The sequence below is a fragment of the Lathyrus oleraceus genome, chromosome 2 (assembly GCF_024323335.1).
Source record: "Lathyrus oleraceus cultivar Zhongwan6 chromosome 2, CAAS_Psat_ZW6_1.0, whole genome shotgun sequence".
NCBI lineage: Eukaryota > Viridiplantae > Streptophyta > Magnoliopsida > Fabales > Fabaceae > Lathyrus > Lathyrus oleraceus.
The window spans coordinates 68,795,642-68,822,337 of record NC_066580.1 but is presented as its reverse complement, the minus strand read 5'-3'; the positions used below and the strand labels follow the sequence as shown (position 1 = coordinate 68,822,337).

The window sequence follows — 26,696 nt, the reverse complement described above, 5'->3', positions numbered from 1 at the left end:
GGGGACCTAGCTGAGGAAATGAGAAAAGTTGGTACAGAACACCCGTCGACTCGTCGAATCACGGTATCTACCTTCCAGCCTCGCATCAACTTTCCACTTTTGAGAATTCCCGGACTCGTCTGGACCTTTTCTGCTCCATCATCTTGTATTCCCAATCGCCCCGCGCTCGACGAGAAACGTACTCCTGGGATTTATACAGAAATTTCAATCTTCCGACTTTGAAGAGTCTTCTTGGTTAATTTCAAAGGCCGTCGGACATCCCACGTCGTCTCTTCCTACCGTCCTTTCCTCATGCACTCGTCCCTGATCGGACTTTGCGAGGAATTACATACTTTCCAATCTTCCGATTTTGAAGAGTCTTCTTGATTAACATCAAGGATCATCGTACGCCGCAACGTCACTTCGTCATTCTTTCACTGATTCGCCTCCAAGCGAACTCTCTGGGGATTTGTTTTGTCAACAGCTTCCACATCACAACCTGCAAGTGAGTAAAAATACCTAACAGTTCCTGCAAAACAGATCGTTAGATAAAACCGTGCCCCAGGCGTGTCAAGATTTCAACACTTAGGTCACTCAACCTTCCAAATAAGATTTCAAGCTCTCAATCTTATAAACATGCATCGGAAGGAACCTGTATGTGTTAAAATGCAAAGATTCTTTATCAAAAATAATTGGATGTTCTTGCAATCAAAACGGTAATGAAAAACAAAAACAAAATTATTTGACTGAATGTGCATTTTGTTGATTTGAAAAGTGTGGCTCAAATGAGCAATACAAAAGGAAGCAATTCCTGAAAAGAGGTAATTACGCTCAAAAGGAAAAATCTATCCTAATGGCAATGTGAAACCCGTGATCTCATCGAGTTCCAACTCGGTTACACCCCATATGTCCTCAGACTCTCCATGCTTTCTGCCTTCTGAACAAGACGATTCCTGATTGATCCCCACCGGGTATTATCCATGATGCTTTAACCAAAGCGCAAACGATCATGCTGGACGCAGTTGTTCGTTTCAATCCCTCTTTTGCCTGGACCGCCCTTTCGGGTTTTCAGTCCACCGGGATACCCCTTTTTGCCCAAGTCGCCTTTTCAGGTTTTCGACTTGCCGGGTGTACATTTTTTCATTTTATATCCCTAACTTTTGCCCGAACCTTTTTTCTGTTTTTTGGTTCGCCGGGATGCCCATTTTTGCCTGGACTATTTTGTTCTTTTCGTCCAGCGGGTCTCTTTTACACGAAGTATTTTTTAACTGCGTCCGCATTCACAGGGGATGGAAAATCCTTGCCATCCATGGTCGTTAACAACAAGGCTCCGCCAGAGAAAACCTTCTTGACCATGCTGGGGATTCATGACTGAGTGTCCATTTGCCCCTTCGATCGTTTTGAGGAGGAAGGATCCTTTTCAGCACCATATCACCCACGTGATATACCCGAGGTCGCACCTTCTTGTCACAAGCACGCTTCATTCACTGCTGGTATAACTGCCCATGACAGATGGCCGCTAGCCTTTTTTCCTCTATCAGGCTCAACTCTTCGTACCGGGTCCTTACCTATTCAGCCTCTTGCAATTTCATGTCCCTCAGGACTCTCAACGAGGGAATCTGAACCTCAACAGGTAATACAGCCTCCATCCCATATACCAATGAGAAAGGAGTTGCCCCAGTAGACGCACCGAGGTACAATACCCAGGATACCAACTTCATACTCAATCACACCGTCGTTGGTGTATTCAAACGTTATCCGGGCAACAAAATCTTATTCTCCTTAACCTCCCCATCAGACATCAGAATCCGTTCGGATTTGAGGTCAAACCCCTCCTCCGGGATCGGTCACTCTCAATCTTTCGATTTGAGTACCTCGAGATGTCCTCATCAGGGAACTCAAACTTCCTCGGTTGACAACCTCACGGGTTGCAGAGAGATGTAATCAGACAATACACCCCTCCCTTGATTGCTTTCTGAGAGTATACTGATCAGTCAATATTCTTTTGCCTTTTCACAACCCGTCCGGTCGATGCTGGATTCTCAAACCCATACTTGATCAGATCCATCTCAGAAATCCACAAAGTGGTATGAACCAGCATATACTGTCTCAGTCGGCGAGCAGCCTATGCCAAAGTACAGCAAGTTTTCTCGAACAGTGAATGTATTGTTTCACAGTCGGTAAACTTTTTGCTAAGGTAAATTGCATGCTCTTTTCGACAAGACTTGTCATGCTGACCCAATACACCTTGTGGACCCCTCGAAGGCCGTTAAGTACAGATTAACAATTGTTCCTTCCACAGGAGACATCGGAATCAGAGGTTCCTGCAACTTATTCTTTTATTTTCAATGCCCCTTGGCAATCATTATTTCACCTGACCGTTGATTTTTTTTTTTCAACATCTTGAATATAGGTTCACACGTGGCTGTTAGATGAGATGTGAACCATGACAGGTAGTTCAATCTTTCTAAGAAACCACAAACCTCTCTTTTCCTATTTTTCTTTTTCTCGGTTCAGGCGTTTTTCTTTTTTTTTTTTTTTTTTTTTTTTTTTTTTTTTTGCAGGATGAACCTCGATTCCTCCCTTACAATGAACCCCACAGCTTACCGGACCGCACTCTGATAGTGCACTCGTCTGAATTCAACCTCAGTTTGAATTGTCTCAACCAGTTAACCAACTTGGCCAGATCTACCAAATGCCCCTCTTCTGTTTGGGACTTTGCTATCATGTCATAGCATTCGATTTCATGATGAATCATATCATGAAACAAAGTCACCATGGCTCTCTGATACAGGCACTGGCGTTTCGCTTCTCTAGAGGACAGTCTCCTTTCTATGGGAGCTTGTGCACAACGACACCGGTATTCGACCTTGGCATATCCTGACATGACCAAGTGAATGCGTCCACCTGCTCCTTCAACAAGGCTACCATTCTGCTCTCGATTCGCCTCTGAAGCGGCTCTAATTTTTCATCTCCTTCCTGACCTCAGCGGTGCTTGGAATAACAACCTCAATCCGCTCTGCATGCGGCTGAATCACCTTCTCCTCTTGTTTTGACAACCTGGCTAATTCCAGCAGATCACAATCTTCTTCGCCTTCTTCGTCAGCCTGATTGCTCGGATTGTCGAAGTCATATGAGGGGTAACCAAATTGTTATCAAAGAGATCCGGAGAATTATTTTTCGATTTTGGGACGAAACAAATCAAAAAAAGAAAAATGAAAATAAACATTGCCATTTTTATTTGTTTTTTAAACTGCAAAAATAAATGAAAAACAGGGAACACCGCTTTTTGACTGAAAAACATCCATTTATTTATGATGCAGAAATGCAAATTTAAACATGAGGTGGCCCTTACAATGGACCATTATGTGTCGGGCAACACGTATGGCTTTCATGCATATAAACTGAAAACAAGAAATATTACTCTTCGGGATGAGTGACAGTGCCGATCTTGTTTAGGCCTTTCAGCTTCCTGGTACGCACGGCTTTATCCATTGATCAATCTCCCAGTCACTGTCAGTCTCTTCCCCCATCGCACAGACGCGATCTGAATCTTCAGTAATTGCGTTCACCATTGCCTGACCATGCGCCGGCATGGGATTAGCATTAACATTTGGAGATGAAGCGAAGTTGATTGCTTTAGAATCCACCAAGTCTTGGACTACGTGCTTAAAAGCTTTACAGTCCTCTACACTGTGCCCGGGAGCACCCGAATGGAATTCACATTTGACATTTTCATCAAAATTGGCTGGCCTTTGATCAAGTCCCATAGGTGCCAAAGTCCTCAACTGTACCAGCCCCATATCTTTCAGCTTTTTCAATAGGAAAGAATATATCACAGGCGGCCTGTCAAAATGCCGATCACTCATCCTCCTCCTGACTGGATATCCTACCCTCTGGGACCTCTGCTGAAATGGCTGACGCTGCTGTTGCTGTTGTGCAGGCTGATTGTCAGCAGGAATAGTTACTGCAGCGGTGTGCTGGTAGTAACGACCCCTACCGTGTCCTCTCTGGGCGTACACAGCACTCGATTCACCCTCATCCTTGTGCTGGTCATTACCAAATGGCTTCTTCGGTCCAGACGACGAAGCGTTTCCTTGCATGTTCCCCATCTTCAGCCAGTCTTCAATCCTCCCCACCTTTTCGGCAATTACTTTCTGCCCCAAGGCGAACTCTTGCATGACATTGATCAGCTCTCCCATCTTCTCTTTCAGTTCGAGGATGTCAGCGTTGGGAGGATCCATCAGTCTGGGAGTATTGCGTCTGGTGAAGTATCTGTGAGGACGGGTCGAGTGCAAAGGTACAGTTCTGCGAGCACGAGCAATGATTCCTGCAAAACAGCAAACAGGTTAATATGCATGGATGCAACGTCTATCCATATGAGGAAGATTCTGTCCTTTGATTCTGGTTTCATCGAGACAGATAAAATTTCACCAATAACATTTTGACATCCAGATGTCTCTCAACCAGATTCTCAATCCATAATGCTCCCCATATGGCTAGACGTAAGTCTGGTGCAGATGGATGCAAAATGAGAATGATGCAGATGTATGCAATGCGCTGTGCCATCCCCCAAGTCATCTGATCCTCTGTTGCTCTGAACCACAACTCGGATCCCTGGACTGATCACAACCATCTGAAGTCTGACTAACCACAAATCTGACCCACGGGTTCCGAAATAAACGGAAGAAAGATACACCATCATCATCACCATCAGTCTCTGAGCAGACACCCACAATCATCTGAAACGGCCCGGGGAATCCCGAAATAAACGGATCCCCACTGATAAATAACTCGGCCCGGGGAATCCTGAAATAAACGGATCCCCATTGATAAATCACGGACAGCACTCCGGCGCCTCGGCAATAAATGACCATAAATCCGACTTATAAATAGGACCCACGGAACAAATAGTCACCATCTGAATCCATCTGATCATGCATCTGAAAGAAAACACCCTCCCCTCACAGGTAAATTCTAAACAGGTCATCCTAAGGCGGATAATAGTCTCGACAATCGGGCAGAGATACTCAATGGGTTTGCCCTTTCGGGTGTGCCATTGTAGCTCTCCTGAGATCGTCTAAACCAAAGATCCGGGAAATGATCGGTCACCAGAGTCAATAGTTCAGATGAAGTAACTCAACCAAAGTGGAGTACCCCACAGAGGAAAGCACTATCAAATGAACCTCGTCTGGCTTGTGGTATGTCACGTTGCAACAATATGCTGATCCAGCAAATGAGGAACATGAGACCACACTAGTCCTAGGTGTATACTCGGGCCTGGGTTTTAGCCCCACTCAGAACACCCACCCCAAACAGAGGAACCACCTGCACAGAGGACGGCAACAGCATGATAGTATGATGCATGCAAATATTAATGCAAATATATACACTGGTTAGAATAATAAATGCAATAAATCAAACATCACAAGCAACCTAAACTATCCTAAAACGCTAGGAAGGACTCGCTTAGGGACGATGGACCAGCACAGGTCTACATCGTATTATCCCCAGCAGAGTCGCCAGCTGTCGCATCCTGCGAAAAATCAACCGGCGAGACTCGAAAATAAAAGCACACAGAGAGCCGCCACTGCGCGTTATTTATCCCAAGATAGGGAAAGGAAACGCTCAGAGAAACCTGGAAAGACATGGTCTCGCGACCAGAGAGAAAAGGTTCGGGAGTCGGTTACGCGAGGGGAAGGTATTAGCACCCCTCACGTCCTAGGTACTCCTAGGGATCCACGTCCTAGAATACAGAATAGGTTGCTAAACATACATCACACACACACGCGGGGAACGCAGGTGGGGTTAAGAGAAACGAGCTCGATAAGGTATCGCACCTTATGCCTACATATCTTGTCTGGAACAAGAATCAGAGCCACTGTAGTTCGGCTTACGCACGCCAAACAACACAAAACATACAAACAAGCAAGGGTGGCAAACATGGAGCCCGACAACCAATTGATGGAATTACGTCGGCATCCGAACCAAAACACACTCAAAAGGGCAAACGTGGAGCCCGACAGCCAATCACTGGGCTTACGTCGGCATCCGAGCCAAAACACACAATCAGATAACAATTAAACACACGCAAAAAAGAAAAAGGTTGCCCGGAGAGGTCTCGCACGACCACCTGCCTACATACCTCGTCTGGCACGAGGATCAGGGCGATGTAGTTCCCCTGAAAGGGACTGAATTGCTAACCAGAAACCGAGGGGAAAACACGACACTAGGGAGCTGAGACTCGAGCCTAATGTTGTCATGCAAAGTCACCCTAAGTTCAGTTTCTACCTACTTGCATTAGTGCGATCTAATCCTAACCAGGAAAGAAGAAAGCATACAAGCATACATCATATATCAAATGAGAACAGGCATCTCAAACAAGCATGTCAATCAGATATCCACATAGCACGCACTATAGCCAAACAAGGGGCTCACACAATAGGTTTGACTGCCTCAGCAAGTCGTCTGTACGGGCTGTGTTTGCTCTTAACCTTGCCATTACGAGGCTAAGGTGAAGCAGATGATAGGTGAAGTGAGGATCAGACCTCACAGCTCATATCCCTAACCAGGGAGAGCGTCTGACAAATGAGCATGGGTCCAGAATAGGGGAACCCTTCTATACTCGATGACTCTGACTCAATGTGCACTGCACAAGATCTTGGGCTTTTGATCTCAATGCTACAACCATGTAATGGGAGCAAGGAGAAGACTCACAGAATAGTGGGGGGTAGGCTGCATACCCCTACCTTCCACCAATTGCCTTATTTAAAGGACTTTCACCTGCTTGGGCTTAAAAATAAACAACCACAATCATTGCCTCTTAAGGAGGACTTCAGACAATTTGCCCGGCCCGGTAACAGCCGGGTCTCCAGACTACATGAAGTTAGGAAGTTACCTCAATGCAAGTTGCTTATGCAAAGCAAAGCAAAGCAATAGTTCACAAGGAACTGAGCAACTAAAGTACCTGGAAACAATCAAACTCAGTCAGTACTCAATCAGACAAACTATACAGCAAACAAACAGTTTAAACAATACAACACAAAGCAAGCTCAAGGCTTAAGCCCAAGCTCCAACACCTACAAAACAATGTTATGTTAGTGTACAAACATCCACAACATCAATTAAAATTGATTTGGATCATTCTCCATGTGCATTATGCTTTTGATCCTGAAAAATCAAGCAAACATTAGCAACTAGACCACTAGGCTAAGCCTAGGGTCCAAAAGCAAGAAAAAAATTTAAACAGCAAGGTATTCATCAACCAATCTCAAATTAACATCAAACAAGAGCAAACATCATTGGTCTCATGTTTATATCATCCATCATGTTCAATTCATGCACAAAACAATCCCTATTGGTCCATATGGAGCATCAAACACACAAACAGAAGTATTGCATTCAAAACCACGTCAAAACACATCCAAAAATTCTCAAATTAATTACACCTAAACAGGGATCAATCAAGGTCTACCATGTCAAATTTGAGCTTAATTGGGCAACTGGAACCATGTCAATGAAAATCAACAAAAACAGACACAATTTCATGCTTCAATTCACGCCATCAATGCATACATCCACTTCAAAAATTCATATCTCATTGAAAACAAAAAAGAAATGGATGAGACCAAAACAGGGAGGTCCTAACATGTGTCTAGTTCATGCATATCAAATTTCATGGCCATACAATACAACATGAGCATTTCTCAATCATTCTACCAACCTAGGTCACATGGACTTGCAAATTCAATCACCAGAAATGAAAAATCATGATCAATTAGAAAAGGCAGTGAAAAATTCTACAAAAATTCACATAGCATCTTAACATGTTAATAAACCATCATGCATAATTTCACATTAATCCAACAAGTATAGGTCACTCAAAAAAATCCAGCAAGTTGACATAATGAGGTGTGACACAAATTGTCACACCTAAGTTCCAGAATTTGCTGCTCATTGACCAGGTATCAAAAATTCATGAAATTTACATATAAATAATCCTCAATGAGTCAAGAACCACCACAAAAATTTTCAAGAATTTATTTTACATTATGGACATTTCATGATCAAATTGGTGAGATGTATCAAAAATGGACATACATGAGAAAACCCTAGGTCAACTAAAACATTTGCCAAGCACAACTTTGACCAATAGGTCAAAAAAATTCTACAGTCAAAGACAAAGTCAACAAAATTTTTCTCATAATTTTCTGATTTTTTTTACTATTTTTTACGAATTTTTAAAGTCTTTATAATTTTTTAGAATTTTTGTGAATTAATATTAATTAATTGAAATCACTAACGGCAATATGGTAATTACAGCAATTTGGCGCGGTAAACAGCTTTCAAATTTCACAGCCAGCGAAAACAGATCAAACTCCACATATTTTCCAGAACTGCTTTCTTCTTCGCGCGGCAACATGTTCTTGGAACGGTAAATGCGGTTTTGCTCATTTCATCACCAAAACGCACAAATGAATAACCGTTCTCTTCCTCTCGCGACGTACATGACGAATATGCTACCTACTTCCTCTAACACTCACTATATCCTACGGATCGGACGATTAAAGGTTGGACAACAAAACTTCAAATCAAGATTTCTCCTCCTATGGTTCATCATTCACAAATCTAAGAGTATCACTATAACCTACATTTCATGCTCTTTCTAACGCATATAATTATTAAGCAAATGGTGATGATCGAATTTTGCTCAAACCTGGAAATGCAGTGTCGATAGAGCTGTTCTTCGCGCTTTTTTTCTTCAAACAGAAGTAGAAGTATGATGAGGAAGGTGATAGGTGTGTCCAGAATCAATTGCTATGGTCTCTAGAGCATGAAATCCACATTTCACCATTGATGCTCCATATGCAACAGTCGAGATTCGATGCACTTTTCCTTGCAATCTCCCAAAACAGTCCGAGAAGATGAGTAGAGGAAGTGATTACAAAAAGAATTTCACGAATTGGTTCAAGATTGAGGAAGATTGATGAAGTTTTGCATTTGGAGTGTTCTTGAGATTTTGAGGAATGTGAGAGGTTTTTGAGATCCAATTTGGGGAAGTGTGATTTCTGTTATGATTAGGAAGTGTTTAGGTTTATATATGAATGCTTAATCACCAATTAATCATGTAATTAGCCAAATTGGAATTGTTAGTGAAAATGTGAAATTTCAAGTGAGGGCAAAAATGGAATTTCACTATGCCAGCTAGTGCCACCTGTTTTGACAGCACATACACCTTTCAATTATCACATGTGAGCTGTAGAAACTTGCCTCATGCTCATTGGTTGTGTAAATCTCAAAATCACCATGTATTTGCAAAATGTCCATTTTTAGCACTTTCACTTTCCAAGCCAAAATCCAATTTACCTGCCTTAGCCATGAAATGAATATTCAAACACACTTAAAATGCCATTCCTGAGGTGTTGGAAAAAGTCCCATTCAAAAATTCCAATTATTTTGAGAGTTGGACAATTTTGCCCCTGGTCCAATTCAGCTGTCCAGTTGAAAAGTGACTTTTCGCCTTGGCCATTTTTGGGAAAATCCAATGATGCACCCTCAAAGTACATGTCAAATGGAGTTTGTGCATATAAAGAACTTGCAATTTGGACAAAGTATGTGGTAGTTATGGCCTCCTGATTACGGGTCTTTTCTGAAATTCACTGAGCCATATTTTGCAAACCGTACATTGGATTTTCAAGTTCTTGGACTTTTTGGAAAGGTGAGAGCAAGATCTACATCTGTCATGTTGAACAATTTTTCATTTGAAGCTTCCTTGGACATCTGTTTTCGAGGTCAAAAACTTTCCATTTTTGGAAACTTCAGTTGCAAGTCACTTGCTATTTTTGGCAGTTTCTGTCCTGACTTGATTTTCTTCATTTTTAAGCATTGAGATGTCATTCAACACTTGTTCCAACATGAATGAAGTGTCTTCAACTCATTTCCACCTCCAAATCCATCAGATCATGCACAGTTGACCACAGTTGACTTTTCATCTGACAGATGAATCTGGCAATGCATAGATCAATTTAAACCCCAATTTCCAACTGAAATGGCTCAAGGGTGACACCCTAGCCTCAATAATCACAATATAATCACAAAATTATCCTCATCTCCTTCACAAACCCCATCTCCTGATCCAGCCCTGATTGGCCCAATACAACTGATTAGGGTTGACCAGTGGTCAAAACCCTAATCTCAAGGAATCTTCTCCAATCTCCTGATGACATCCAACCATGATGATGATGATGTATCAATTCAAACAAGATGAAGACCAATACCCTTGAGAATCATGAAACCCTAATTCACAGCCCAATCCTCAGATGGCCATGATCAGTCAGTGAAACCCTAGGCTTGCACCCTCTGACTTCCTCATCTTCTGATCAAGACTTGGGAAGATGGCTTGCACAATGTAGCCACATGGTATGCAATATGAAATGCCTAATGTCCTAAAATGAAATGCACAATGATAATGCTAGTCCCAAGAGAGGAGGGCAAATTTTGAGGTGTTACAATATGTTCTTGTTTCAGTCGCATAATAGATGAATTCCATTTGCCCTTCCATTGATAAGCTGAGTAGCTACATGCTTTGTTGAGTTTTCTTCACATCTCAATAAACCTTCTTGATTTCTATCAACTCTTGAGCTTAAGTTTCCATTAAAGCTTGACTAGAGTTTCAATTTTAAGTACATACTCGTTATCTTCCTTAAGCTTAACATTTTGTTTTTGCTTGAATAAAATGTAGGGTCAATACAAATCAACATTGGTTTGTCCTGAATGTGGCAAAATTTCAATTACTTTTGATCCATTTATGTATTTATCATTACCACTTCCTTCAACTGTCACCCGGGCAATGACAGTTACTGTCTTTTATTGTGATGGGAGTGGTCTTCCCATGCCGTACACAGTGAATGTTCTGAATCATGGTTGCTGCAGAGATCTTTGCCAAGCATTGGGCACTGCATGCTGTTTGAAGAGTGATGAAATGCTTTTGCTTGCAGAGGCGAGTGTTTCTCAGAAAAGTTTGATCTACTATTGGCTTTTCTACTTCAATTTTATTTTATTGTTAATGTTTATATTGTCTATCTCTCAGGTTTATGAGAATAAGATTTATCGATATCTAGAGAACCCGTTAGAGTCATTGACTTCTATCAAGGATGAAGAACATATTGTGGCCTATCGACTCAAGAATGGAGCCAGGAAAACAAAACTAGAAATATTGCATCGATGTCCGGATAAGTAAGTATACCTCTTTTGGCGTGTTAAGATATACTCTTTAATGTGAAAGGCACAACGCCCTGTTGAGTCATGGTTCCTATATATGATAGTTTTCATTGCCCTTGACATTACAGTAAATTTGGGTTAAATAATTCTTGATAAATTTATTCTGAAGGCTCCTTTGTATTCGTCTTGGTTACTTGAATTCTGCTCTAGTTGTAATAAACTTGGTTAAATTGATTTTTCCTCCTTGAAAGCAACTGAGTGGTGACTGTTAAAGTTTGGTTTTAGCAGTTTGATTTACCCATTGAACTCTTCCAAAGTACAAATAGGAATAAATCAATCAGAAATTGATAATGGTGGTTAATGCCTCATGTCTGAACACATTAACTCTTCAATGCAATCAATTTTTTATCCTTACATTTATTTATAACCCAAAATACTACTCCCATCATTTTTCTGATGCTTTGGTCATTTTCTCCACTATTAGGAATTTCAACTATTAACAGAATTTTGCAGGCACCACTAAAGTTGGTACCTGCTATATGTGGATTAGGAAAAGTATGCACAAACATTTGGTGCTGTGGCTTAGTATAAAGAAGTTTGCCATAGCATGATTTCCCAACCGGTTATTTAGATTTCACCGTACATAGTGCATTGATTTAGAACATTATATCGCTTTAATCTCTATTTCTAGTCAATTAGATTATCAATTATCTTGACTCTCACTGGACAGTGTGAAGGGTGGAGACAGGAAGATCTTTGGAACTCCCTTGGTTACTTATTTGGTAGAAGATCCTCAATATGGAGCAAACATTGAGGCATATGTACATAGAATGTTGGCACCTTTAGGAAAAGCACATTCTTCAACTAGGTCTCATGAAGGGAAGGAAAATGGTTTCATCTCAGGTGGTAGTGATGAGCGCTTTTGTAAAAAGCGCTGTCTAAGGGGGGGATTAGAAAGCGCTTTAGGCAAAAGCGCTGTCTAAGGGGGGGGGGGGGGGGGGGGGGGGCTTAGACAACGCTTTTTGAAAAGCGCTGTCTAAGGTATACCTAAAAAAATTAAAATAGGAGGGTCTTAGAAAGCGCTTTTGGCCAAAGCGCTGTCTAAGGGGGTGGGGCTTAGACAGCGCTTTTCAAAAGCGCTGTCTAAGGTATACCTAAAAAATTTAAAGTAAGAGGGTCTTATAAAGCGCTTTTGGCCAAAGCGCTGTCTAAGGGGGGGGGGGGGGGGCTTAGACAGCGCTTTTAAGATTTAAAAAAGCGCTGTCTAAACCTTTAGCAGCGGAGGTTTAGACAGCGCTTTAAAGCGCTGTCTAAGGCTAAAAAAAGCGCTGTCTAAGGTCTTGTTTGTTGTAGTGATTTATTCTCATTACATAAATCACACATGTTCCATACAAAGCATGTCAATGCATCATTCTTGCGACTATTGGTTCGTAGTACACACCGCAGTACGATTACGTCCAAGCATCACTATCTAAATCATTTCATGACTTAAGTTATCTTTCTAAGTCATTTACCTAGTATTCTCCTAGGTTTACCTCACTCATAAGTTTTAGTCATATTATTGTATAACCAATACAATCAACCAATCATAAGCTCTTAATAATTCACACACACACACACATAAGTAACACAATCATCAGTATATATAGCATACATTAGCATATAATTCATAGCATAGATTAAAGTCCGCAAGATGACATAACATGCTACAAGGTCCATAAGCAAGGTTATCACTCAACCCACCACAATCTAACTTATTCCACTTTCAAGTTTCAAACAACATTTGTCTGATCATCCTAAGATAGGGGTTTATCAGACTAAAAGGGAAATATTTAGTGGAATAATCCATATAGACATCTCTCTATATAATACGCCTCTATTTTAGCTTCCTAACGCATCCATCTATTCATCAATACGAGTTATCAAACTCATTAATCGATCATTCTAACCTAGTCGGGATTCTAGGTTAACACACACACAAACTCATATAAATCGAATGATTAATGTTAACCTAATGCATACACATCATGATACAAGTTATAATACATTCAAGGTGGTTTACAAACATGGAAGAAATGGTTTTAGGCAAAACAAGACTGAACCAATTGATTGAGTTGTGACCCAATCGATTACATGAAGTTTCTGTAACATATTTTTCACAAAATTGACAGGACCAATCGATTGGTATGTCATGTCAATCGATTGACATGAGTAAAAATTCAACTTTTCTTCACATAATCATGAACTAATCGATTGGTTTTGTAACTTTTTTGCACCCAATCGATTGACACCTGCAGAAAGTCCAAATATACCTTTTCTAAACACTTTTTCTTCCACATTTAACATCCCTAAACCATCCTAACTTATACCCATTCATGTCTTCATATTTTCTAGCATAGATTCATGAATTTTTGTCACTATCCAACAAGAATTAACATTAACCAAACAAAACGTCATGGTTCCAACACAACAACATAACATGGTACCAATCTCAATATCCTCAACATGAACCAACACCAAGAATCATGAAACACTACCTATCATTATATTTAATCAAGATATCTCACACAAAAGCGTGTAGGAATCGTTGTATGAGACATAGAAGCATGAACAACAACAAATTCACAAAACCTAATCCCACTTCCATGAAATTCTTTCCCCCAAGCTACAACTATCTAGGAACTCACCTTGATTCAAAAAGAGGATGATAAAATTGATGAAATAGAGATAATTTGGTGATGATGAGGATGAAGATGGTGAAGAATCCATGAGCTTTTCCTTTCTTTTTCCTTCCTTCCTTCTTCTTCTCTCCTTTCCCCTTTCTCTTTCTTTTTCACTTTTCTTCTTTTTAATGATATCTCTCCTCTTCTTCTCCCACCGCATACATATATATAATATAATATGTAATGTATGGTTAAAGTTAAAAGTTAGTAATAAAATATCTCAAATGATATTTTTCTTACTACTAGACCAATTGACTCATTATCAATGTTATCAACTTGTTCCTTCGGGTACTAATTAATAAAAGTCAGTCTCTTCTAATCTCTTGTAAATTTAATCCAGTTGGTGGACAGAGAATAGGTGTTTAAGGAAGATAGCTTCTTAAATTTAATCTCTTGTAAACTAGGAGATGGGAGCAATCACTACTAGGAAATAGACATTTCATAACACCAATTTTACAACGGTTTTCTTGTTAACCATTGTAATAGTTCTTTTTTAGGCGCTTATTTTTTTGGTATTTACGAAAGGACATTTCACAACGGTCATAGGTATCAACCATAGTGAAAGAAACCTGGACTGAAATGGTTCGAATCACAACATCAAACAATTTTCCATTTATCGTGACATAATGTGTTTGACCTTGTATATCACCATATTTTTTATAATCAAATATGGTGTAAGTTGAAATCATTTCATCATAGTTCGTATTGTCAACCGCGGTGAAAGATGTTACTTATTTATATATAAGCGAAATTATCTATCTTTTCAGTTCATTACAGTCGTCTCTTTCAAAATAAAATCCTAACATCTCTTTCACGCGTCTCTCTCAAAACTAAACCCTAACATTTCTCTCACTCGTCTCTCTCATATTGAAACCCCAATCTTATCCATCCAAATCGTCTTCTTCGAATGTATCCTTTCTTTTATCAAATCTTGGCAAATGACTACTTTACAAGTTCGTCTTCACTATAGTTTATGTTTCAATATCTGTTTATCTATTATTGTTTATGTTTCAATATCTTGTTTCATCATGTTTGAACTTTCTTCTTATTTTCTTATGTAGGTAGTGATGTTTGTTTCAATAACAAGGACGAAGCTAAAGTGAACGTTGCAAACTTGTGTGAAAGACTCTGAATGACATCTATTCAAAATAGACACAATTTAAAGTTCTAACTTCAACTTCATCCTTATTTCACTATGGATGTCATTATGAGACATGTAAGTTTCTAAAATATTCTATGAGTTGATATGTTTGGTGTATCATCTATGTTGTTTATGGTTTGTTGTTGATGAATGTTGTTGTTAATGTTTGTTTAAAATATGAGTTTATTATATATTATTTGGTTTGAGTGCTTTTCCAATCTCTTACCGAACATGTAACTTTTTAGATTGCATTAAAAGATTATAATATGATAGATAAAGTTATATTAGAAAATAAGTACACGTTCAATTCTTGACAAGATTTCTTTAGTTTGTTATTTGCATTTTCTTCTTTAATCATTAGAACTTTATTTAGTGATTGTAGATCTTCAACCACCCCTCTTACCACCTCTAATTTTGTTTGCAAAGTAAATAACATTTTTCAAAATGAACTAGAGGTGAATGAGGGGGAGGTTGAAGAACTAGGATCATTAAACAAAATTCTAACGGTTAAAGAGTAAAATATGGATAAGGAGTTGAAGAACTATTGTCAAGCATTGAACGTGAAATTTTTCTTCTAATATAACTTAATTTGTCATATTATAATATTTTAGATCAGATTGAAAGAATATATGTTTAGTGAGCATTGGAAAAATAAGAATTCCACATAATTTATAATAAACTCAGTTGTATATATCACAACAGTTGTGTATACCAACCGTTGTTATATTTTGCTTGCGCACTACATAGTTTATAATCACGATCGCACGATCGAGCTGGAAATTCTAGCATTCTATGCAACTATAAAGTACCCAATTGTGAAGGTTTAAGATTGTGGTCATTGGAGGGAGTGGTCTTTGTAGGTTGTTGAATCAAAAAAAAATTCTATGTTAGACAAATTACAACAAGGATCCAGCTGATCTCTAATCTCATAAGACAATTTTCACTTATTATTTCAATGCCTTTCTCTTCTCTGTTTCACTAGCGAGTATTGAACATTGTGAGACTTTCTATTTTATAGCAACACCTTTGTGAGAGACACACCACATATTCGCCATAAATCTTAAAATGATGAATGAGTGAGTTCTCTCACTTATAAATGCTCAAGTATCCATATTTTCGACCAATGTGGGACTATTAATCACATTACTCACACTTGATACATTCTTAACAAAATCTAGGAGATCTTATAACTTTTATGAATGGTTTAAATTTTTGCTGAATTTTCTTAAATATTTTGTCACTTGTATGTAGGTTAGAGTATCATTTGTACTCTATTTTATAATACATCTGGTTTCTAAAGAAAATGAAAAATCAAAGAACAAATTCAACGAGAATGATCGTGAATATTCCCGAAAGTCTGAATTTTTAAAACCCAACAAAAATACTAACATGTAAATTAATAAATTTCGAATCCTTAAATATAATTAATTAAATTTAAAATTATTAAAATTTACTCTAAAATAAATGTTAGTGTATCTATTTAACATTTAAATTTGATTACATATGACTTCCAATTTTGAGCAACCGTATCACTATTATTTCGCTTTTTTTTTTCGTTTTTTTTAATTAAATTTTAATATTCAAAGATCAACATTAGTATTTAGGTATACCCTCCGTGATTATTGCTGCATCTTTTCCTTCTTTTTAGGGACATAGGAAACATTCAAATATTGATAGCTCAAAAGCTTAAATAAGAGGAAATCACAAAAGTTCAGAAGATCACGTATCCTTATTGTAACTTAGCAGTGGTGAATAGCATTCTCTCATTGAAGAGGTAAATCATATTTACTATCAACTTTTTTTATACTATTTATATGATTAAATCTTTCTTCTGCGTGTTACCATCATTAGTTTTTTAGGGTTTAGTTATGTCTAACTCTCTTTAATGTGTTTATATTATTTTACTGTTAGAATGGAGGCAGATTGGGCAAATTTAGAAGCACTTGCACTCAGTTTAATTCTTTATAAGTTATATGAAAGGGTTGATCAAATCTGGTTTGGTGCTGTGTGCAAGAATTGGCTGTCAGTTCTAAAGCTTAACCATCAAAATCATCCGTTGAGAACAAATGTATTACCCATGCTTATGATCCCAAAAACAAACCTATGTTTGTATGGCATTTCATCCAACACAACATATAAATTTCAATTTCCAATTCCTTATTATGATAACTGTTATGGATGTAGCCATGGATGGATTACAACAATCCATACAAAATACTTGGATATATTCATAACCATGTATAATTCTTCTAAGACTGTTTCTCCTATTACTCTTCCACCTCTCAGAGCATATAGTGATTATTATGAAGGACTATTGCCTAAGGTTACTCTTTCTGCGGACCCTATAACAAGCCCAAATGATTACGTAGTTGCAGTAATTTATCGTAGAACTCTAGCTATTTTTAATGCGGGGCAACACTGTTGGACTTCTTTAAGCGATTACGGTTTTATCTTTATGGATGTCATGTTTGACGGAGATTTAGTATATGGTTTGACAAAACATCACCGGCTATTATCCTCCGATCTTAGTTATTTACATGAGCGAGATATCACAAAGACAATAGATCGCATTTCCAATCCACCTTTTCATAAAGATTTGAAATGTTATCTTGTGATGTCATTAGAGGGAGACTTGTGGATGGTGAGAAAGCTTCTGAATGGGAGAATGATCAAATTTGAAGTGTTCAAGTTCCAACTCAATGCTCAAAGGAAAAAGGTCGAGCGGATGGTAAAACTTGAAAGTCTCGGGGACAATGTTTTATTCGTGGGAGATTGTGATTCGATTTCTGCGTCAGCTTCTTGTTTCTCTGGTCGATTGAAACAAAATTCTATCTATTATATTGACAAGGTTAAACATTATTGGGGAACATTCACCGTAGAAATATATAATGTAAAAGATGGAAGCAGTTGTTATCAATATGGAGAATATTCTTTCCGCAAACATGTGCCACCTCCTCTTTGGGTTGCACTTCCTTTTCAATGAGATTAGTAGCTTCAAAATTTTCTGGTTTTTCATGTTTATTTACTTATTTTGTTATACTGATATTTATATTTACCCTTTGCAATTGAATGTATATTTGTTGGAGTTATCTAATTTGAGGTATATATTTTATTTTAGAAAATTTTATCATGATTTTTCATGTGACCTATAATGTAGCCTCATATCACATGCTCAAAAAAGTTGAATTAGTTCCGACTACAAACATAAAAGTTGAAGTAGACACATTGAATTTGATTTCGCAACTTGTAAATCTTTCGTCTCATAAAAATTGAGCAAGTTATGGCCTTGGGAAGTTGACTTTCAAATTAGGGTTTAGACAAAATGACCTATAATGTTTCAACATAGAAAATGATTTTCCAAGAAAAACTAGCTCTAGGTCTCAACATGAAAGTTGTTTGGAATATCATTTAGAGTAAGTTTACTCTTGGAAGCATTTTTATGTGGTGAAAATTGTAGGAGATAGGGTCTAGGGAGACCCAGTTTTGATCAGATGAATTCATCTGGCCAACCACCCTCAACCAACTTGCTAATTTCCAATTCTCTTGACTTTCTTGGCTCATGGTAGATAATATATGCATAAGATGATGAAATTTGAAGTATCCCTTGATAAATTTGATCAATTGATGAGATAGCTTGTTGGAGAAGTTACTCAAGATACCTAGTCAAACTAGGGTTTCCAAGGCAAATAACCCACAAACTCTTGAAGAAAACTTTATCAATATAACATGTAGAGATCATTGGGACTCATATATGATGTTCATAACTATTCTTGAATCAATTATTGGTTTTGCTCTTTGTTCATGAGGGTCTCAAACCCTAGATGTGAACTTGATGAATCAAATGAGATCATGCCCTACCTACAAAAGAGTTAGATAGATGCAAAGACATGTTTTTGGTATTTTAGTTAGTAAAATGATAATATACAAGTATGATATAATCACAAAGTGCTTGGTGATCCCTCCCAAAACAAACCCAATGAAAGAGGGGTAAGGAGGATGCCAAGATATGATCTCAATGCTAATGCTTATGATGAAATTGCATGAGGGATCTTAGGGTCAAAATTGGGATCTTACAATAGGAATTTGGGTATTTAAGGAAATATGGGGTATTACAACGACCGTGGTGGAAAGCATCGTAGATACAACCACACATTAACTCACAACGGCTGGTCCAACAGGGTGATATCCCTTTTTGAACCGTTGTGATAGGTGTTTTCAGTAGTAGTGAATTTAAATTTTTGGAAATCAAAGTGGATTGGGGCAGAACCTTTAGTAAAACAATTTCCAGCACTCTATGCAACTATAAAGTACCCAATTGTGAAGGTTTAAGATTGTGGTCATTGGAGGGATTGGTCTTTGTAGGTTGTTGAATCAGAAGTTGAAGGGGTTCATACAGTTGCAGCTGAGGAAAAATATTTGGTGGAAATTTTGAAGGATATCCAACCAGGCAGAGATGAATATGATAAGTTTATTTGGACTGATTGTCCATTGAAAAAAATTTCTATGCATTCTTGCTACAAAAAATTTATGCAGGAACACCAAAATTCAGCCTTGGAAATTAATATTAAAGAAGTCCTAGAATGATGAGGGAGGTTCAGGCACCTTCAAAAATGAAAATATTCACATGGAGACTTTTGTTAGACAGGTTATCAACCATGATCCAGCTGATCTAGAGATCAGTAATCTCAAACTCAATAGAAAATTAGTGCATATTATGTGTTGCAAATGAAGAAGACGCTTTTCACTTATTATTTTTCAATTGCCCTTCTCTGTTTCTGTATGGCAGGAGATTCACACTTGACTCGATATGGCACCCTTGGTAGGACTCGACCAAGCTGGTAATTTCCTAAAGACACATAACACATTAAAAGGTTCAACAGGGAGTAATAAAGAGAGTGTTATTTGGATGACAGTCACTTGAAACCTTTGGAGAGCAAGAAATATCAAAATCTTTAAACTAGAAGAGTGCGAGGTTAATGAAGCGGTGTTAATGCAAAACTTATGTCATGGTTATGGTTGATTATTGATGTAAAATCTAAGAGATCTTGTAACTTCTACTAATGGTGTAAATTTTTGCTGAATTTTCTTAAATAGTTTGTCACTTGTATGTAGGTTAGAGTACCATTTGTACTATATTTTATAATACATCTTGCTTATTAAAAAAAATATATCAAAGAACAAATTCGATGAGAAGAAGAATGACCGTGAATTTTTAGAGATATAAATCCAACAAAAAATACTAAAATGAAAATTAATAAATTTCGAATCCTTAAATATAATTAATTAAATTTAAAATTATTAAAATTTACTCTAAAATAAATGTTAGTGTATCTATTTAACATTTAAATTTGATTACATATGACTTCCAATTTTGAACAACCGTATCACTGTTATTTCGCTCTTTTTTCCGTTTTTATTTATTTTATTTTAATATTCAAAGATCAACATTAGTATTTAGGTATACGTTCCGTGATTATTGCTGCATCTTTTCCTTCTTTTTAGGGACATAGGAAACATTCAAATATTGATAGCTCAAAAGCTTAAATAGGAGGAATTCACAACAGAAGATCACGTATCCTTATTGTAACTCAGCAGTGGTGAACAACATTCTCTCATTGAAGAGGTAAATCATATTTACTATCACTTCTTTTTATACTATTTATATGATTAAATCTTTCTTCTGCGTGTTACCATCATTAGTTTTTTAGGGTTTAGTTATGTCTAACTCTCTTTAATTTGTTTATATTATTTTACTGTTAGAATGAAGGCAGATTGGGCAAATTTAGAAGCGCTTGCACTCGGATTGATTTTAGATAAATTATATGAAAGGGTTGATCAAATCTGGTTTGGTGCTGTGTGCAAGAATTGGCTATCAGTTGCAAAGCTTAACCATCAAAATCAAGAGTTGAGAAATAATGTATTACCCATGCTTATGATCCCTAAAACAAACCTATGTTTGTATGGCATTTCATCCAACACCACATATGAATTTCAATTTCCAATTCCTTATTATGATAACTGTTGTGGATGTAGCCATGGATGGATTACAACAATCCACACAAAATACCATGCATACTCTGATATGGATATATTCATAACTATGTTTAATCCTTTTAAGACTGTTTCTCCTATTACTCTTCCACCTCTCAGAACATATAGTGATTATTATGAAGGACTATTGCCTAAGGTTACTCTTTCTGCTGACCCTATAACAAGCCCAAATGATTACGTAGTTGCAGTAATTTATCATAGGACTCTAGCTATTTTTAATGCGGGGCAACCCCGTTGGACTTCCATAAGCTATTACGGTTTTATCTTTATGGATGTCATGTTTGACGGAGATTTAGTATATGGTTTAACAAAACATCACATGCTATTATCCTCCGATCTTAGTTATTTACACAAAGGAGATATCACAACGACAATAAATTGCATTTCCAATTCATCTTTTCGTAAAGATTTGAAATGTTATCTTGTGATGTCATTAGAGGGAGATTTGTGGATGGTGAGAAAGCTTCTGAATGATAGGATAATGATCAAATTTGAAGTGTTCAAGGTACAACTCAATGCTCAAAGGCAAAAGGTCAAGCGGATAGTAAAACTTAAAAGTCTCGGGGACAACGTTTTATTCGTGGGAGATTGTGATTCGATTTCTGCGTCAGCTTCTTGTTTCTCTGGTCGATTGAAACAAGATTCTATCTATTATATTAACAGGGCTAAACATTATACGTCATTTGGACATTATTGGGAAACATTCAATGTAGAAATATATAATGTAAAAGATGGAAGCATTTGTCATCAATATGCAGAATGTTCTTTCCTCAAACATGTGCCACCTCCTCTTTGGGTTGCACTTCCTTTTCAATGAGATTAGTAGGTTTAAAATTTTCTGGTTTTTCATGTTTATTTACTGATTTTGTTATACTGATATTTATGTTTACACTTTGCAATTGTTTGTATATTTGTTGGAATAATCTAATTTGAGGTATATATTTTATTTTAGAAAATTTTATCATGATTTTTCATGTTGATTTCAAGAACATGAAAAATGTTATTCATGTTAGTTCTTCTGATTGATGTTAGAATGATTTCATCATCTTAGAGAAGCATAATAAAGTGTTGAAGCATCATGATACAAGAAAATTAGCTCCAGACTTTTAGCAATTGTCAATACAGTACATGATACCGTAACCAAAGGAATGGAGGCTACAAAGGTTCATTCTTCTTAGGCTGAAACCATCCGCATAAAATCTTCTGCCCCAAACAAACTCTCTTTATTTTTATCTTTCTTTTTCAAAACTCCGTTATTCAACTTAGTTTCCTCAAACCTCCTCACACTAAATTGAATACACGAGGCCGGACTGTCCCATTTTACCACTCTCCACTGTAGTTCTTAAAGTTGAATCCATCTAATTCAAATTCACGAAAATAGTTGTGGTGTTTGTGGTGGTGGCAGTGTTGCTGCTTACATCCTTCATCACCATTAAACTACAAAGGCAACACATGAAGCGTTATATAAATTTTCAAAATCGAATAGATCTAGGTTTGAATCATGAACGCAATACAATGTTTTTATTAAATGTTGCACTGTTTCTCCTAAGGCAATATTTTTCAAACGTTATATCGTTTCGCTTACAGCAACACTTTTCAAATGTGCATATTTTGACTGCATTCTGCGACATTTTACGAAGCGTTGTCTAATTCTAAATTCAAACTACCTCCTTGTCACATCTCGAAAAATACGATTCCTCGCGATGGTCGTGGAAAAATTTATGTTCGAATAGAGTTGCCACCGAACTTTATTTATTCCAATGAAGGAATAGGAAAATATCAATAAAACCTTTAGGAAATAAAATAATGGTAGTCGCAACCATATTTAGGTTCGGGAGTGGATTACATAAGGGGAAGGTATTAGTACCCCCTACGTCCGTTGTAATCAACGGGTACCTTTTAGTTCTAATTTGCGTTTCGAGTGTTAATTTATATTTGTTTGTTATCTTTGGGTTATAAAATGTTGAAAATAAAAATGGATGAGAATCTCAGAAAGGAGAAAGGGGGATTTTTTTATTAGTGTGCTCGTGAAGATACAGCAATCTCCTGCCTACGTATCCTTATGGTGCAATAAGGAAATCAGAGCATTCGTAATTCGGGAAACTACGGTTGGTTGGTGTCTTTTACCGAACAGCTGTGTAGATCGCGCTCTAAAGGCTAAACGTTGACTTGTCTACTCTCGACGGAGGCTTAAGCACTAGTTTGTCGCGCATTAGAAATGATTAAATAATGTTCTTTCTGAAAAGAGTTTTGATCACACGAGGGTGACAAGTTGGATTAATATGTTAAATATTTTGATTGGTTGAGACGTTTTTTGTTGGATGACGATTACTCGGATAGTCGAGTAAGACAACTCGTATCCTAACAGTCGGAAAAGGGAATAGAAGACTCTAGACCACTTTCTTTTTCATCCTTAATTATAGAAAGGATTTGATAATAGTTAAGGTATTTTGAATGGATGACGAATACTCGGATAATCGAGTAAGACAACTCGTATCCTAATAATCGGGAAAGGGAATAGAAGACTCTAGACCGCTTTCTGTTTCATTTGAATATTTATGAAAATAAGGTTGTATATGGTTGATGTATTTTAGAAAGAACGACAAGTACTTGAATGCCTGAGTAAGACAACTCATATCCAAGCATTTGAGAAGAGGAATTGAAAACTCAAGACCATCTCTCTTTTCATATAGTTTTGATTGAGAATGATTTGACTTACGGTATGAGTTGGTGAAAAATGACAATTGTTCGACTGACCGAGTAAGAGAACTCGTATTCAAACAATTGAGGAGTGAAGTTGAAAACTCAAAGTCAACTCCCTTTTCATTTAGCTTACTGTGAAAATATTTTGATTAAGTTATATGTTTGTGGAAAAATGATAGTTGTTCGACTAACCGAGTAAGAGAACTCGTATTCGAACAACTGAGGAGAGAAGTTGAAGGCTCAAAGTCATCTCCCTTTTAATTTAGATTATTATACGAGTGTTTTTTATTTAATCGGGGTTTGGAAGTTTGTAGAGGAACGACAATTATTTGACTAACCAAGTAAGAGAACCTGTAGTCAAATAATCGAGGAGAGAAATTGAAGACTCAAAGTCATCCCCCTTTTCGTTTCTTATTATGAAATGATTCGATTTGTTTGTGCTTAGATGGATAGAAATGATGACTATTTGACTAACCGAGTAAGAGAACTCGTATTCAAATAATTAAGGAGAGGAGTTGAAAACTCAAAGCCATCCCCCTTTTCGTTTCCAAAATGGTATTTGATTGGTGATTGGGTATTTTAATTTAATTTGAATAGAAATACTCGATGTTGAGTCGAGGCTGGGATGTGCATTTGTGAATAAATTAGATTGTAATGACTCAATATTCTACTCGATTAATTAATAACCGAATAGGTCTCATTGAAAGAAAGCCCAAGAGTAAGCTATGTGAGGTTGATGACGATGCTAAAAACAATCGACTTACAAAGGTATTTGGAAATGTGCTCGACATTGAATCAAGAATTATGATTTTTTATGGTTTAATCATTGTTTTGGATCGATGACGAAATGGATTTCGTTTATGATTTGAAAGTGATTATGAATTGATGATGAAATGGATGAAATCGAGTTTGTATTATGCAATGGAATCTATCTTTTCAGTCCATTACAGTCGTCTCTCTCAAAATAAAATCCTAACATCTCTTTCACGCGTCTCTCTCAAAACTAAACCCTAACATTTCTCTCACTCGTCTCTCTCATATTGAAACCCCAATCTTATCCATCCAAATCGTCTTCTTTGAATGTATCCTTTCTTTTATCAAATCTTGGCAAATGGCTACTCTACAAGTTCGTCTTCACTATAGTTTATGTTTCAATATCTGTTTATCTATTATTATTTATGTTTCAATATCTTGTTTCATCATGTTAGAACTTTCTTCTTATTTTCTTATGTAGGTAGTGATGTTTGTTTCAATAACAAGGACGAAGCTAAAGTGAACGTTGCAAACTTGTGTGAAAGACTCTGAATGACATCTATTCAAAATAGACACATTTTAAAGTTCTAACTTCAACTTCATCCTTATTTCACTGTGGATGTCATTATGAGACATGTAAGTTTCTAAAATATTCTATGAGTTGATATGTTTCGTGTATCATCTATGTTGTTTATGGTTTGTTGTTGATGAATGTTGTTGTTAATGTTTGTTTAAAATATGAGTTTATTATATATTATTTAGTTTGACTGCTTTTCCAATCTCTTACCGAACATGTAACTTTTTAGATTGCATTAAAAGATTATAATATGATAGATAAAGTTATATTAGAAAATAAGTACACGTTCAATTCTTGACAAGATTTCTTTAGTTTATTATCTGCATTTTCTTCTTTAATCATTAGAACTTTATTTAATGATCGTAGATCTTCAACCACCCCTCTTACCACCTCTAATTTTGTTTGCAAAGTAAATAACATTTTTCAAAATGAACTAGAGGTGAATGAGGGGGAGGTTGAAGAACTAGGATCATTAAACAAAATTTTAACTGTTAAAGAGCAAAATATGGATAAGGAGTTGAAGAACTATTGTCAAGCATTTAACGTGAAGTTTTTCTTCTAATATAACTTAATTTATCATATTATAATATTTTAGATCAGATTGAAAGAATATATGTTTAGTGAGCATTGGAAAATAAGAATTCCACATAATTTATAATAAACTCAGTTCGTATTGTCAACCGCGGTGAAAGATGTTACTTATTTATATATAAGCGAAATTATCTATCTTTTCAGTCCATTACAGTCGTCTCTCTCAAAATAAAATCCTAACATCTCTTTCACGCGTCTCTCTCAAAACTAAACCCTAACATTTCTCTCACTCGTCTCACTCATATTGAAACCCCAATCTTATCCATCCAAATCGTCTTCTTCGAATGTATCCTTTCTTTTATCAAATCTTGGCAAATAGCTACTTTATAAGTTCGTCTTCACTATAGTTTATGTTTCAATATCTGTTTATCTATTATTGTTTATGTTTCAATATCTTGTTTCATCATGTTTGAACTTTCTTCTTATTTTCTCATGTAGGTAGTGATGTTTGTTTCAATAACAAGGACGAAGCTAAAGTGAACGTTGCAAACTTGTGTGAAAGGCTCTGAATGACATCTATTCAAAATAGACACATTTTAAAGTTCTAACTTCAACTTCATCCTTATTTCACTGTGGATGTCATTATGAGACATGTAAGTTTCTAAAATATTCTATGAGTTGATATGTTTGGTGCATCATCTATGTTGTTTATGGTTTGGTGTTGATGAATGTTGTTATTAATGTTTGTTTAAAATATGAGTTTATTATATATTATTTAGTTTGACTGCTTTTCCAATCTCTTACCGAACATGTAACTTTTTAGATTGCATTAAAAGATTATAATATGATAGATAAAGTTATATTAGAAAATAAGTACACGTTCAATTCTTGACAAGATTTCTTTAGTTTGTTATCTGCATTTTCTTCTTTAATCATTAGAACTTTATTTAGTGATCGTAGATCTTCAACCACCCCTCTTACCACCTCTAATTTTGTTTGCAAAGTAAATAACATTTTT

The 26,696-nt window shown here is 36.8% G+C and overlaps 3 protein-coding genes across 3 annotated transcripts in view; all 3 read left to right on the top strand.

Moving 5' to 3' along the window:
- LOC127121954 (ubiquitin carboxyl-terminal hydrolase 9) overlaps window positions 1–15,054 on the top strand; it is a 28,894-nt gene extending 13,840 nt beyond the window's left edge. The window contains exons 6-9 of the mRNA XM_051052375.1: window positions 10,721–10,978; window positions 11,069–11,214; window positions 11,930–12,123; window positions 14,984–15,054. Of these exons, the coding sequence (XP_050908332.1) occupies window positions 10,721–10,978; window positions 11,069–11,214; window positions 11,930–12,123; window positions 14,984–15,054 (669 nt within the window). The remainder of the gene's footprint in view (window positions 1–10,720; window positions 10,979–11,068; window positions 11,215–11,929; window positions 12,124–14,983) is intronic.
- A 1,921-nt stretch (window positions 15,055–16,975) lies between these two features.
- Window positions 16,976–18,046, top strand: LOC127121953 (uncharacterized). Its single transcript, XM_051052374.1, has one exon. The coding sequence runs from the start codon at window positions 16,976–16,978 to the stop codon at window positions 18,044–18,046; it is 1,071 nt and encodes a 356-aa protein (XP_050908331.1).
- A 2,778-nt stretch (window positions 18,047–20,824) lies between these two features.
- On the top strand, window positions 20,825–21,931 carry LOC127121952 (uncharacterized). Its single transcript, XM_051052373.1, has one exon. It carries the CDS (start codon window positions 20,825–20,827, stop codon window positions 21,929–21,931), a length of 1,107 nt encoding a protein of 368 aa, XP_050908330.1.
- Window positions 21,932–26,696: the final 4,765 nt, after the last annotated feature.

Coding starts and splice junctions, on each gene's coding strand:
- LOC127121953 (XM_051052374.1), top strand. CDS start 16,976: ATGGAGGCAGATTGGGCAAATTTAGAAGCACTTGCACTCAGTTTAATT.
- LOC127121952 (XM_051052373.1), top strand. CDS start 20,825: ATGAAGGCAGATTGGGCAAATTTAGAAGCGCTTGCACTCGGATTGATT.